The following is a 14,566-nucleotide window of genomic DNA, read 5'->3' on the forward strand; positions in this document are numbered from 1 at the left end:
GTGTAAACACACTCTCACAGGCTCGGTGTTGTGCTGGGATATCAAGGTGATATTTGCATATAGATTAGCATATCCTCCTGATTAACTCTTTGCGTGATGAGGACAATTAGGGAGCTTGATGTATTGGCAGCACTCGCCGGGAGACGCAGCGTAAACATCCCCTCACAGCCGTCCAATGAGAAGAGGGCGGGAAATCGTCGCGGAAACGCTGCCAGAATGTATTTGTGTGCCATTGTCTCCCATTATGTATGTGTGTGTTTGCGTGTGTCTGCTTGATTGTGTGTGTGTGATTTTGTGTGTGTCTGCTTTATTGTGTGTGTTTGTGTGTCTGCTTGATTGTGTGTGTGTGTGTGCGTGGATGTGTGTGTGTCTGCTTGATTGTGTTTGTCTGCTTGATTGTGTGTGTGTGTTTGTCTGCGTGTGTGTGTGTGTGTGCGTGCGCATTGTTATACATGAGCCCCGCGCGGCGATGTAGCAGCGAGAACATCCCAGAATGACTGCATCCCCCACGTCATGTACTCCCGGCCCATCACACATGCACACGCACACACATGCACGTGCACTCACACACACACCCACGTACATGCGCGCACGTGACAATGCACACTCACAGACACACGCGAATGTACGCATGCACGCACACAGACAGACAGAGGGGCACACACGCACGCCTGCGTGCGCGTGTGGCAATGCTCATGAACAGACGCAAGGGGCATGTAAGCATTCGCACACATGCAGTGCTGCACAGACACATGCAGGTAAACACACACACCAATTCCAAGCCCGTTGTGACCGGGGCCTCCTTGGGCAGATCACACACGTGACACGCACACATGCAAGCACGCACACACACATCCATAGACGAAGGCACGCACACATGCACTGATGTGCAGACACACGGGCACGTCAGCACGCACAGATACAGCGACTATCACACAAATGTCGACACACAGACACTGCCTTCGTAGACTGTGAATCCACTACCATGACTCAAGCAAACTATATTACCACAAAACAAAACCCTGTCATCATCCTCGCACAGACAGACTCAGAGACAGCTTCTACACCGTAGCCATGAGTGAACTGAACAATGCAAAACAATGCAAAAACGTTTTGATACATTCACATTCAACTAGCGCCCATTTTACAAGAACATTGTGAATGTACCATTTGTACTACAAAAAACACTACTGTGCGATACCGTTGACCTCAGCTGCTATTCTTATTTATCTGTATATTTCATCTTTATTTGTTATTTATATATTTAATCTTTATTTGTTATACATATATTTCATATATTGCATATATATTCAAAATTGTGTTGTGAGTCGCACCATCTGGCTGAGATTTAAATTTCCCTGTACCATGGGCAATGACAATAAAGAGCATTCTATTCTATTCTATTCTGCTATTTAATGTTTGTTTTTGTGTTCCTTTGTCTCCGACCAAATTTAGAATTTATTTATTGTAAACATTACTATATTTATTATCTTGTTTTACTTCCTTTTACCAAATTCCATTTGATCCTTTATACTTAATGCACCGCGGGTCAGAAACAGGTTAGAATGAAATTTCGGTTCTTCTCTTTGTGTTTCACTTTTGGCTTGACCTTGACCTCCAGGTGTCCCTGGAGAACCCGGTGTTCGCCGCCTTCCTGGACCAGCAGCTCAACGGCACCGGCCTGACCTCCGCGCTCATCGCCGGCTTCCTGTACAACGGACCCCCGCAGGAGCGGCCGCCAGGGGGGCCGCAGTCCGACTGGCGCGACGTGTACCGAGCCGCGGGCCAGGCGGCGGCCATGTTCTCCCAGCTGCTCGGGGTGAGTCCGGGGTCGTTTGTTGTGTTTTTGTTTTGGGGGGGTGTGGAGGGTCGGGGGTTTGTGGGGTGTGGGGTGTGGGGGTTGGCTCAGCTCGTCCTCTGGAAGGCCCTAACCCCTGAGCAGAACATCAACCAGAAACCGTCGAGGGGTTGCTGGGTGATGTTTTGCCCAGAGGTTAGTGCCGGTGGGGCAGGTTGGCTGGTAACCGGGGAGGTGGCTAGTTCGATCCCCGGCTCCTCCTGGCGGAGTGTAGAGGCGTGCCTGAGCGAGGCGCCTTAGCCTAACTGCTCCCGACAGGCTGGCTGTCGCCTTGCATGGCTGACCCCGCCGTCGCTGTCCGAATGTGTGTGTGAATGGGTGAATGTATATTGAAAGCGTATATTGTAAAGCGCTTTGAGTGGCCACTGGCTAAAAATACGCCAGATAAATGATGGACTGGTGTGCCCTCCACGCAGGGTTACTGGTTGTTGTTTAGGGCAGGGGTGTCAGATTTGAAAAAATTAATAAAAAAATGACTACACTCGTTTGTAAGGGTTTGGGCTGTAACAATGAACTTCGGCCTCGGCAGTGGAAGCCTGTAACCTAGCTCAGAAGCAGAATAGCACGGCGCAAAATACTGGTCTGCATGATTAAGCATTGAACCGGCGATACACTCCACTGACCAATCGATATCCCCAGTGACATCACGCGCGCGGCATGTGTGTGTGTGTTGGCGTGAAGCTCATGTGACAGAAGAGCATCTGTATTCAGGCAGGCAAACATCATTTGTCCGCATTGATCTATCGATCCGTTTTCCAGGGACGATATTCTTTTAAGGCCTCGTTCGGTACGGACAGGTGCTGATAGTAACCCATTGCACTTTGACACAAAAATCGCTCAAATCATGTGTTTCAATATTTAATCAAGAGAACGTGTCGAAGGGATATTGGGAGTTCTAGTCGGAGCGGACAGCAGTGTCCAATCCCCTCGGCTGGCCAGTGCACAAATGCGTGAGCTCATACTGTATGCATGTGTGACAAAATGGAACAGCCTTCCCATCTGTCCTCCATCTCTTTCAAGCTGCAGAGAGCCGCTTACACTGGAACACACACCGCATTTCTTCTTTATTTGATTCAGTATTTGTATAGCCATGAATCGCTACGTATATCGATTGGTATATCCAATGGATGAGGGGTCTGCTAGTTAATAATAAAGATGGAATCAGAAGCATTCTTATGACACTAAATCCAGACGAAAAGGGTTTTGGGTTCCAACCCGGGTGTCAACGATAAGACCCTTAAAGCAATATATAACATAATGTAATATAAAATATCCCAGTATGTCTCTCTGGACTAAAAGCGTGGGTTAAATGGCTGCATGGTAAATTAATTGATCTGGGGGATAAGAACTGCCTAACAGACCCACACGGCTGCATGGGCTAACTCGTCGCCACCGCTGGGCTCCGCACTCAATCGATTCAGCGCTATTCCTGGAACGTCGCCGCCTCCGGCCTCCGCCTCCGGCCCCCGGGCGCACGTGGGCCGACACGCGGTACATGTGTTCATCACGCGCCCGGGACATCGACCCGCTAATCTCATCATGCCGCCGACGGCTGCCGACGGCGGCCCACACGCCCGGAGCCCCTTGCGCTGGGAGCTCGGCCGTGGCGGTCAGGCTCAGGGCTGGAGCGTCTGGACGCCAGCCTCCCCAACACCGGGGGGGGTTGGATGTCGATCGGATGACCGGGACAGCTGTCGGCGTGGTGACGGGGGCGCCAGGCCGCAGCATCGACGCGGAAAGAATTCTCAAAACAAAAGTATTTCCTTGTATTTGTTACGGTAATTATTGACGTTATTTCAACACAAATTATGTTTACAAAATAAATCATGTACAAAAATGGACGTCTTCTAATTTTTCCCGCGGTTTCGTCGCAATAACTTCCGCAGCGACTTTTGTGCATGATGTACCGGCTACCCACTGGGTACCGAGGGGGTTCGGTCGGGGGGGTCCTGGAAAGCCGGGCTTAGCTTAGCTCTGCGGCAACTCTGTTTGTTGCTGGAAGCCGGGATGAGTCGTCGGTAGCTAGTGAGGCCAAAGTGGTCACCACCAGTGATGATGATTTCATGATTTCAAGTGCTACCCCCCCCCCCCCCCCCCCCCCACCCCCCCCTGGCCCCTCTTACCCATGGAGTTCGGCCACAGTGTCAGGCTCAGGGCTCGGGCGTCTGGACGCTCGCCGCCCGCCACAACACCGGGGGGCTCAGATGGGGATCAGGGGCCGGGACATCTGTCTTAGGGGGAGCCAAGCCGGTTCGCCCACTGGGTTTGGACGGGTTTGGTCGGGGGGGGGGTGGTCCCGGAAAGCCGGGCTTAGCTGAGCTCTGCTGCGACGCTGTTCTGGGTTCGGATGGGATGGAAGCCGCGATGGGATTCCAGAACTAGTGAGGCCTAAGTGGTCACCCCGTCGTTCTGATGGATCGACCGTTCGTCGCAGACTAGACCACACCTCCAGGGATCAGGTTGGGCTGGTGCCCGGTGATGAAACCCACTTCAGACATAAACCAGTGCCTTAGTAGGACTCTGGGCGGGAAAATGTCTGGCTTATGAGTTATGAATGGCAAACAGCGGGGCCAGGATATCGTCGTGGCAACTACGCTTGACTCCGAGCTAACTAGGTTGCATCCCTAATGCCTGTCGCCTAATCTGTGGACGTCTTTGAGCAAGATGCTTAACAGCCGTCCTCCATTATCCTTAATCACATGTCATTATGATGGTGGGGGATAGCGGGGTTCTTTTCAGATGCATGTGAAGTGTGGCTGTACATGTAGCTCAATTCACCTGGCTTTGGATCAAAGGGGCCGCATAAAGACTAGCAGTACATTTACGTTTACATCTAGGGCATTTAGCTTTTATCGAGTTAAGCGATTTACAGTTACACGTACATTTGTCAGAAGAAAGAGAAACAACAATATAACGCTGTCGGTACTGTAAGCATGTTCATAGAACCAAGTGCCAAGCACTAGAAATTGTAAGGTTAACCCCTTCCCCGTATACAGCATAAATAGCTAGGTTAAGACGCTACACAGGGCTAAGTACTATTTTTTTAGCAGTAAATTCTAAAAAAAGAAAAGAATAAAAATGGGCCCTATTTTACCATCAGGTGTGACATTAGATCAGTCGACCAGCTTGCCCAGTGGAATGTAACAACTGGTAGGCTTATCTTTCAATCATTCATCTTGGTGGACACACCCGCCTGTCACAGGGATTTTGAAACTGCTTGTAATGGCTGATCACACTCACACCTGGTGGTAAAATAGGACCCCTTAAAAATATCCTGAGATGCATTCAACATGTTTTTTATGAATAAATGTTTGGCAATGTCTGTTCTTCTGCCAGATCTGCTTAGGGGGTGGGGGGCAGGGGGGGTAGGGGGGGGGGACTCTGGGACTCTGGGAGCTCAGTGAGTCCCTCTCAATCTTAATTTCCTCACTTCCTGTTGCATCAGAGCCCGCTGTGCTCAAAGTAACTAATTGGTGCTGAGCCGCAGGTTTCATCGATTGATTTATTATTAAACAAATCAAAAATGAGGCATCATGCATGCACACACACACACACACACACACACACACACACACACACGTACACGTACGTACGTGTGCACTGATAGTGACACACTGATAATTCCTTCCACCGGCGATACGTTTCAATCAGTGTGTCACTGTGTCACTATCAGTGCACTATCAGTGTCACTATCAGTGATCAGTGTGTCACTATCAGTGCACACGTACGTACGTACGTACGTACGTACGTGTGCACTGATAGTGACACACTGATAATTCCTTCCACCGGCGATACGTTTCAAGGCAGCATTTCACCGAATGTTTAAAATGATTTATACAGACAAATAGTTTGTCTGCTAGTCCAGGACCGGGAGCCCAGACTAGACTCTGGGACTCTGGGACTCTGGGAGCTCAGTGAGTCCCTCTCAATCTTAATTTCCTCACTTCCTGTTGCATCAGAGCCCGCTGTGCTCAAAGTAACTAATTAGTGCTGAGCCGCGGGTTTCATCGATTGATTTATTATTAAACAAATCAAAAATGAGGCATCATGCATGCACACACACACACACACACACACACACACACACACACACACACACACACACACACACACACACACACACACACACGTACGTATGCACTGATAGTGACACACTGATAATTCCTTCCACCGGCGATACGTTTCAAGGCAGCATTTCACCGAATGTTTAAAATGATTTATACAGACAAATAGTTTGTCTGGTAATTAATCTGTCTACCACGGCAACCCTGTGATAAATGTTGACTGTAATCACTCGTCCAATCAGAGCATATCAATTATTAACAAATCCAGGTCGACTACACCGACCAACTACTTTCACAGGGGGAAGGTTTTTAGCTTGGGAATTGGCTTTTCTTTAGGTGCACTAAGACATCGGTAGGGGAAGGCCTGATGGCAAAACAGAGACGACAGCGAGACGTGTGACCCGCCTGTCAGCCGTGGCCTCAACCCCATACCGCCTGCTCGTTAGCTACCCATGATGCATAGGGGGGCCGACACCGCGGGGCCGGAAGCGGTTGCGAGATGAACATTAGCTGGCCTCGATTGCGTCTGTGTTTGTGTGTCGTGGCTCTGTCCGCAGGAGTCAACAACAGCCCCCAACGTTTTGCCTGTAAACCATTTCCGGTGGCGAGTCGTTGCTGCAGACAGTTACTCAATGTGTCAAATAAGTGTATGATAGCCCTAGGAAAAATTACTTTAACTGCTCGTTAAAGGTCGAGCCGAACTTCTCTCGTATAGATTTGAACGGCAAAACAGCAACTGCATAACAACGTTCTAATCCAAAATTAATTGTTTTGTTTTTGCCAAACCCTAATGGGTGTTCTTCTTGCGCGTGTGTGTGTGTGTGTGTGTGTGTGTGTGTGTGTCTCTCTCTCTTTGTGTGCCGGTGCGTGTGTGGCTCTCCCTCTTTGTGTGGGTAAGTGCGTGTTTGTGTATTCCTCTTTGTGTGTGTGTGTGTGTGCATTTGTGTGTATCCCTCTTTGTGTGTGTATGTCTCCCTGTGTGCGCGTGTGTGTGTATCCCTCTTTGTGTGTGTGTGTGTGTGTGTGTGTGTGTGTGTGTGTGTGTGTGTGTGTGCGCCTCCCTGGACAGTGCCTGGACCTGAACAAGTTTGAGCCGGCCTCCACTGAGCAGCAGCTGGTGAGTCGAGCCCTGGAGCTGCTGGAGGAGGAGCACTTCTGGGCTGGGGTGGTGTTTGAAAACCTCCCCCCCAACACCACCCAGCTGCCCGCCTACGTCCAGTACACCATCCGCATGGATATCGACGAGGTGGAGCGCACAGACGTAGTCAAGCGGAGGTATGACAATCCAAATTAATAAGGAGTGATTTTTTTATTTTTTTTATTTTTCTTATTGATCAGAATTTCATTTCAGAACTTAACTTCTCCTTCCCCGTGAACTGTTGACCTTGAAGATTTTTTGTTTTATTTACTTTTTGTTGAGACCGATCTGAGTCTCACACACGTTTCTGTGTGCTCACACACGGACAGTATAAACAGTTTGAGACCTGAACTTACAAACCTGACCTCGGAGTAACTTGTGTTGCGCCTGGGGCTAAACGGTCAGTTCCAACGTTGATCCAAGGATGTGAACCGCTAATCTCTCGGGCCGTTGGTCCTGTTTGGAATGCAAGTCATTTTATACGTGCAACCTGGTCAAACGTTGAGCAAGAAAATGCATGCATCTGCTCTCTGAACCAAGGGTAGCAATCATTTGACAACACTGATCCTTGAATGTACTTTGCGTGTGCTTCTTACCATTATGTGTGTGATAATGTGGTGGATCAGATTGTGTGCGATACAAGGTTGATGACCGTGCATTGGGTATTATCATCCCTATGTTTGTGCGAGAGTATATGTGTGTCTTTGTTTGTGAGCGTCTGTGTGTTTGTGCTCGAACCTGCATGTGTGTGTCTGTGCTTGTGCATGTGTTGGTGCGCATGTGCAACCGAGTAGGCGCGCTCGCGCGTGTGCGCGCGCGTGTGTGTGTGATTAAGAGTCAGTAAATGTACTTTACGTACTTATCTTTTGTGTCTTAACGATGTGTGTGTGTGTGTGTGTGTGTATGATTAAGAGTCAGTGAATGTACTTTATGTACTTATCTTCTGTGTCTTAACAATGTGTGTGTGTGTGTGTGTGTGTGTGATTAAGAGTCAGTAAATGTACTTTACGTACTTATCTTTTGTGTCTTAACGATGTGTGTGTTTGTGTGTGTGTGTGTGTGTGTGTGTGTGTGCGTGTGTGTGTGTATGATTAAGAGTCAGTGAATGTACTTTATGTACTTATCTTCTGTGTCTTAACAATGTGTGTGTGTGTGTGTGTGTGTGTGTGTAAACATGTGTAAACGTGTGATTACGACTCAGAACCGTCCTTCACCTCCTGACCTTGCTCCACCTTGCCAGGTCGTGGTCGCCGGGGGCAAAGGACAACATCTTCAACGACCTACGCTACATCTGGGGCGGCTTCGCCTACCTGCAGGACATGTTGGACTCGGGCGTTGCCCGCGCCCACGGCAGCACGCCGCTGGTCGGCGTGTACGCTCAGCAGATGCCGTACCCCTGCTACGTCAACGACGGGTGAGTACCGCCAACAGCAAAGGGGAGATGAAAGCGCTTTTGTCGGCGGCGGTGATCAGACGTTGTGTCCAAGAGGCACCGGGGAGTCGGATTCCATTTCAACCCGTCCACCAGCGGCCTGAGTCGTGGTCTCATCTGCTCGTCACGTCGGCCCTTTGTTTTCATATTTCCCTGTGGAAGCGTAAAAAGAAACTGGGGCCCATTCGCTTCTTTTATTCCTTATCTGCCCATTCCGTCGTTTTTGGTATTTTCTGTATTTTTTATGTCATCTCTCATCTCATCTCATTTTCTTCCGCTTATCCGGGGTCGGGTCGCGGGGGGAGCAGCTCAAGCAGGGGGCCCCAGACTTCCCTTTCCCGGGCCACATTGACGGGGGGATCCCGAGGCGTTCCCAGGCCAGTGTTGAGATATAATCTCTCCACCTAGTCCTGGGTCTTCCCCGAGGTCTCCTCCCCACTGGACGTGCCTGAAACACCTCCCAAGGAAGGCGCCCAGTGGGCATCCTTACCAGATGCCCGAACCACCTCAGCTGACTCCTTTCTAAGTAAAGGAGCAGCGGCTCTAATCCGAGTTCCTCACGGATGGCTGAGCTTCTCACCCTATCCCTAAGGGAGACGCCAACCACCCTTCTGAGAAAACTCATCTCGGCCGCTTGTACCCGCGATCTCGTCCTTTCGGTCATCACCCAGCCCTCATGACCATAGGTGAGGATAGGAACGAAGATCGACCGGTAGATCGAGAGCTTTGCCTTGCGGCTCAGCTCTCTTTTCGTCACAACGGTGCGGTAAAGCGAACGCAATACCGCCCCCGCTGCTCCGATTCTCCGGCCAATCTCAGGTTCCATAGTACCCTCACTCGCGAACAAGACCCCGAGGTACTTGAACTCCTTAACTTGGGCTAAGGACTCATTTTTTATGTCATGCCCGTCATAAAGGAAGTAAATAACAGCAACACACGCCTCACTCTTGGGAAAAAATAATTATACTCTTATAGCGCTAGTAGCCAAACACAAAATCGAAGCCGACGCAACAGCGAAAAAGCAACAAAGACCGGGAGATTGAAAGAGTAAAACAAAAGAATATTGATCCCGCTCCAACTACAGGAGGTCTCAGCGTGTTTGAAGCACTCTAAATTATTAAAGATTAACATCTAAGGATGTGCGTGCCTTTCCCCTCAGACAAACAATAACATACCCCCCCCCCCCCTTCTTTTCAATATCTGTCGTCTCACTTTTGATCGTGTCGCCAAGGCACCTCTGCCATCAGTGCTGCTGTCTTGTTACGGGGGTCTTCGGGGTCACATGGTAGCCCACCCCTTCCGCCCCCCCCACCACCAGGGGACAGAGCCTCCGACAGAAAACTGCAAAGCAGCAGCAGCAGCAGCAGCAGCAGGCAGTGCCTAGCCGAGAGCTGGAGCGCTCTCCTCCTCCCTGCATCATTAGGACTTTCATTAATGAAATGAAAATGTTGAGCTCCGAACGCAATCAAGAAATAATTACAGCAGACGGCCCCAATCCCCCGCAAGAACACAACGCAGCACTCGACAGGTCAAATATATAGATTTATATACCATAACATCTTAACTTAACAATCCGGAAACAAGTAGAGGAAGCAAAGAAATGGTTTCAACTTTTGTTGACCGCGCGTGTGTGTGCGTGTGCGTGTGCGTGCGCGTGCGTGTTTTAATATGCGTGGTGCTTTTTAAAACGGTAATGGAGCCCTACCTTCCTGAGTACGCCGTTGCCATGGAGACATTAACCTGCAGGAACACACGTTGTTGGCATTCGGCTCGCATTGACAGTAATGGTTTTATTGATTTGTCCCTCTAACATCATTACTTCTCTATAAATAATCCTCCGCTGGCCCATGATAAGTGTTTTGTTTCACGCTCCCGCCGAGCCCTCTCAGTGAGGGCGAGAGGCTGAGCAGCAAGTTGTGTGTGTTTTCTTTTTCGGTCGGATCACGTTCAACTGATTACATATTGTGTGTGTGCGTGTGTGTGTGTGTGTGTGTGTGTGTGTGATGATGTCACCAGGTGTACTGTGTTGTTTGCTTTCGGTTCACAAGACACGGACGCATCGGGAAGTTGGGTAGTGTGGTGTGAATGTGGGAATGTGGCTGAGGTAAGTGACGGAAGATACATCGGAATATCACGTGTGATATGATAGCACGCCGTCTCCGACAATCGTCTCCGAAAATTGGTCTCCGAAAATCCGAAAAATTTCTGAAAAACGCCCTGGCGTTCCCGAGTGGTTTTCATCGTCTTCCCAGGTTCAACTTTACATAGCGGTAGCAGTCACATGAATAACAACAGTATTCCTAATTATCAGAAACAAGACAATGACGGCACGTCTCGTATCCCGACGCTCCGGCTTTCGTGTCTCTTTTCCCGTAGATAACGAATGAATAATTACCGGAGATGAATGGCGTCCATAAAGGAATCTCCCCAGGTCCCTGCAGCATTTACTCTCCCGCCCGGCCCCTCCATTTGGGCCCGGGCTAAATTATTAACACTTGAAAACCGCTATTCCATTCATAAATAATTGAGAGCGGAATCAGACAAAGAAGGATGTAGTAAAAAAAATCGAATAGGTGGGGGGGGGGGGGGGGGGGGGGGCTGCTCTCTTGGGTGGGGGGCTGCTCTCTTGGGTGGGGGGTTGGAGGGTGGTAGTGGGGGCCAGACGGACAGACAGAAGGGCTCTGTGATGATTTTGTAGCTGACATGGGGGTTTTGACCCGAAGGAATTCGTTGTTTTAGGACGGGCATGGTTTGCGATAGACACTCAAATCGTAATTGATGCATGGTTACGATGGATAGAACTCAGCTGAGAAATCCAAAATAAGCAGTAGACATGAACGCTGCGTACTTTCCACCTGATATTTGATACATACCTGTGAGAATATAGGTCCTGCAGTATGAAGGGAAGACAACGCAAGGTCTTCTGTAGTAAGCTCGAGCAGTTGCGCAAACGCTCACACACACACCCGCTCAAACACACACACGCTCGCTCAAACACACAGAAACACACAGACACACACACACACACATAAATACACACACACACACACACACACACACACACACACACACACACACACACACACACACAGAAACACACACACACACACACACACACACACACACACACACACACACACACACACACACACACACACACACACACACAGAAACACACACACACACACACACACCAACACACACAGAGAACCCCCCCCCCCCCCATACACACACTCCTCTCCAGCACCCTATTTAGCAGTCCATTGCCCTCATTTAGCTCCGGTCGTAAGTGGACATTTCCTCCGCTAAACATCAACACTGACCCCCCGCTCCGAAGTGAACGACGCACTTGAGCACAGCCTCCGAATCGGTCCCGTCTTTTTATTTATTTATTTCCCATCGCCCACCCTTTTATTTCCTTTCGTACGCAACACACCGCGCTTGACCCGCTCCCTGCCTTGCTCGGGCCTCTGCGCCCTCCGCTGACCTGTCTGCGCTTCCTCCAAACAAAGCCCAAAGATAAGAAAAGTGTTTTAGTCTTTTTCGCTTGTCATCGCACATCGCAATCGGCAGTCAATTGGCGATGACGGCTGCCGATAAGAAGGTGACCCTGCCTACGTCCTGGGCATTTTTTCTTCTTCTTCTTCTTCTTCTTCTTCTTCTTCTTCTTCTTCTTCTGACCCTGATAAGAAGATCAAGCCGTCCTATTGGTCGACGCCCTGCCCTTACCTCAATCAGGGCCGACATCTTTTCTCGTGCACCGACCCATCTGTTGGGCTCCGAGAGAGACGGGCCCCGTGGGTGAGGCCAGGAGCCAAGGCATCACACCCGCACACACATCAACTCCCGTTGGAAAATAAGACAAGGCTTTCTTTTGAAGCGTATCTGTAACGACCTGTGATAAACGATGTCCTGTACGCTAATTCCATGATGCGCTGAAAAAGGTAAACCGGGATGAAATCCCCGTGATAAAGTATGGTTTATTGCACGCGGTTCATCATCGTAACCTTCCCCCCTCATACGACCGCTAAGGGTTGTGTGTGTCGATGCCGATCGCTCCAGTCATCAGTCTGGCAAATGAGGATGGGGGGTTTAGGGGGGGGGGGGCACCGATGTTTTTCATTGTCTGCGTTTTGTCTTTTTGTACGTTAAGCAGCCATTCAAACCCCACCTGCCGTGCTGTGCCAGGCTTTATGTTTTATGTATAATAGACGGCCCTCCATTATGGATGGCGTTCTACCACCCAGGATTCGCCGCGGTGCGCTTTCACTTGTTTTGACAGTTTCATTTGAACGCCGGCCAATGCTAATTTCGACGCTAGTGAGCACTTCAAACGTTAATGTACAAAAAAGAAATCCCTGTACCATGAAAAAGGGGGTTTAATGGTAATGCGCTGAAACAATGAATCGGATTGGTTGGCAGGTTCAAGTTCGGCAATGCTAATATAAAACCGCAAATGTGTTACGGCTCCTTTTATTAGCCACTATAATATCCTTACGCAAGCTAGGCTTGTTGTATACGGGGAATGGGTTAACCTAGCAATTGTTATTGCTTGATGAACATCCTTGATGTAACCGCAGCGACGTTTTGTTCTTTCACTTTCTTCTGACAAATGCACTTATTGTAAATCGATTTTAGATTGGAGCGTCTGCTTAATGCCCTAAATTCAAATATTATTGCCATACAGTAATTGGTCATTGTAACTATTAGCTCCAATATTCAAGCCACCGGGAGGTCAGATTACGGAGCGGTTCAATTTATGAACGAGACGAGAGACAGATTTGTTTACCAGGGCTGAAATTACCCCGGCCTCCACCAGAGGGGCTCTCTCCTAGTTAGAAGTCATGCCCCCCCCCCCCGCCTCCCCCCGCCTCCCCCCGCTCCCTCTGCCGTCCCCATCCCCTAAACTTAGGTCCCGGCGTGTAACGGGATCGGCGGGACGGGGCCGCCGCCGCGAGGAGTCCTATTACTTGAGCACCTTTTGATCGATCAGGGGAATGTATAATTCAAGAGCATCTGCCGCGGGCAAGGTTGTCCGTGTCAGACGTGGTGTGCATGACAGATACGCAAGACACCCCCCCCCCCTTCTCCACAACTCCCACTACCACCAAACCCCCCAACAGCCTTTTCTCTCCGTGTGGTGAGTCAATGGAAGTTAACTCTCCGGCAGTCTCACGCACATCAGCCATTCAGACGATAGGGAGATGCTAAGGGAGGGGGGAAGGGGGTGGTGGGGGTAGCGTTTGGACTGGCGGCGTCGGCGGCCATATTTACCGTTCGATTTGGAAGACAATGGGCACCTCGGGGCGGCGTTGTGAAATTCAGATGAAGGAGGGGAAAAAAAGGAAGGCTCCAGCATGGAGCTAATGGCCCCAGAGTTATTTATACAATGTGTTTTGTCGGTCGGTTTTTATTGACCACTTTGGTTAACGCCGGGCAAATTTAGGAGGCTTTTTTGGCGGGGGGGAGGAGATGTGTGTGTTGGGGGGGGGGGGGGGGGGGGGGGGTGTTAATGGTTTTTCTTTTTGAAGTGCAATGTTTTTCTCTGATGTTTTTAGCCTCAACTTTCTTCTGGCGGTGTTAATGATTGGGGAAGGGAGCGAGCGAGCGTTTGCGTTAAAGTCCTCTTAAACGCGTGTTAACCAATCCATTCCTGCGGCTCACCCCCCGCTTCCTCGGCGCAGGTTAATGTCCGTCCCACTAGGTCGGCTGGAAGTGTCCTCGGAAAATCAATGATCCCTCCTTGTTAGCGCTCCAATGTTCCCCCGTGAACTTCTTGTCTGACTCCTGCGGGCCAGACGTTCGTTGCCGTTTTTGTTTGCGTTGCCCTTGAAACGCTTTGTCTAATCGGGTCGTTTATAAGGCTCTAGTCTTTTATGTAAACACTCAGGGGGATCCAGGGCACTCTCTCTTTGTGGAGAATATGAACGGTGAAGCAATAGGACTTCAGTTTGAAGGATTTTGTAGCAGCGCTGATTAAAGAAAAAAAAAAGAGATAGCGAAAGACATATTTATGGGAACGCAACGAGCGTTGCGTACGCTCTGCTAAAAAGACCCTCTTGTAACGCTTGTAA

General features: G+C 49.7%; 1 protein-coding gene across 1 annotated transcript in view; it reads left to right on the forward strand.

The window, feature by feature from the left end:
* Positions 1–14,566, forward strand: part of LOC132445713 (phospholipid-transporting ATPase ABCA1) — a 119,075-nt gene that overhangs the window by 5,252 nt on the left and 99,257 nt on the right. Inside the window, exons 4-6 of the mRNA XM_060035830.1 lie at positions 1,622–1,819; positions 6,992–7,197; positions 8,301–8,474. Of these exons, the coding sequence (XP_059891813.1) occupies positions 1,622–1,819; positions 6,992–7,197; positions 8,301–8,474 (578 nt within the window). The remainder of the gene's footprint in view (positions 1–1,621; positions 1,820–6,991; positions 7,198–8,300; positions 8,475–14,566) is intronic.

Source organism: Gadus macrocephalus, chromosome 17, assembly GCF_031168955.1.
Source record: "Gadus macrocephalus chromosome 17, ASM3116895v1".
Classification (NCBI taxonomy): Eukaryota; Metazoa; Chordata; class Actinopteri; order Gadiformes; family Gadidae; genus Gadus; species Gadus macrocephalus.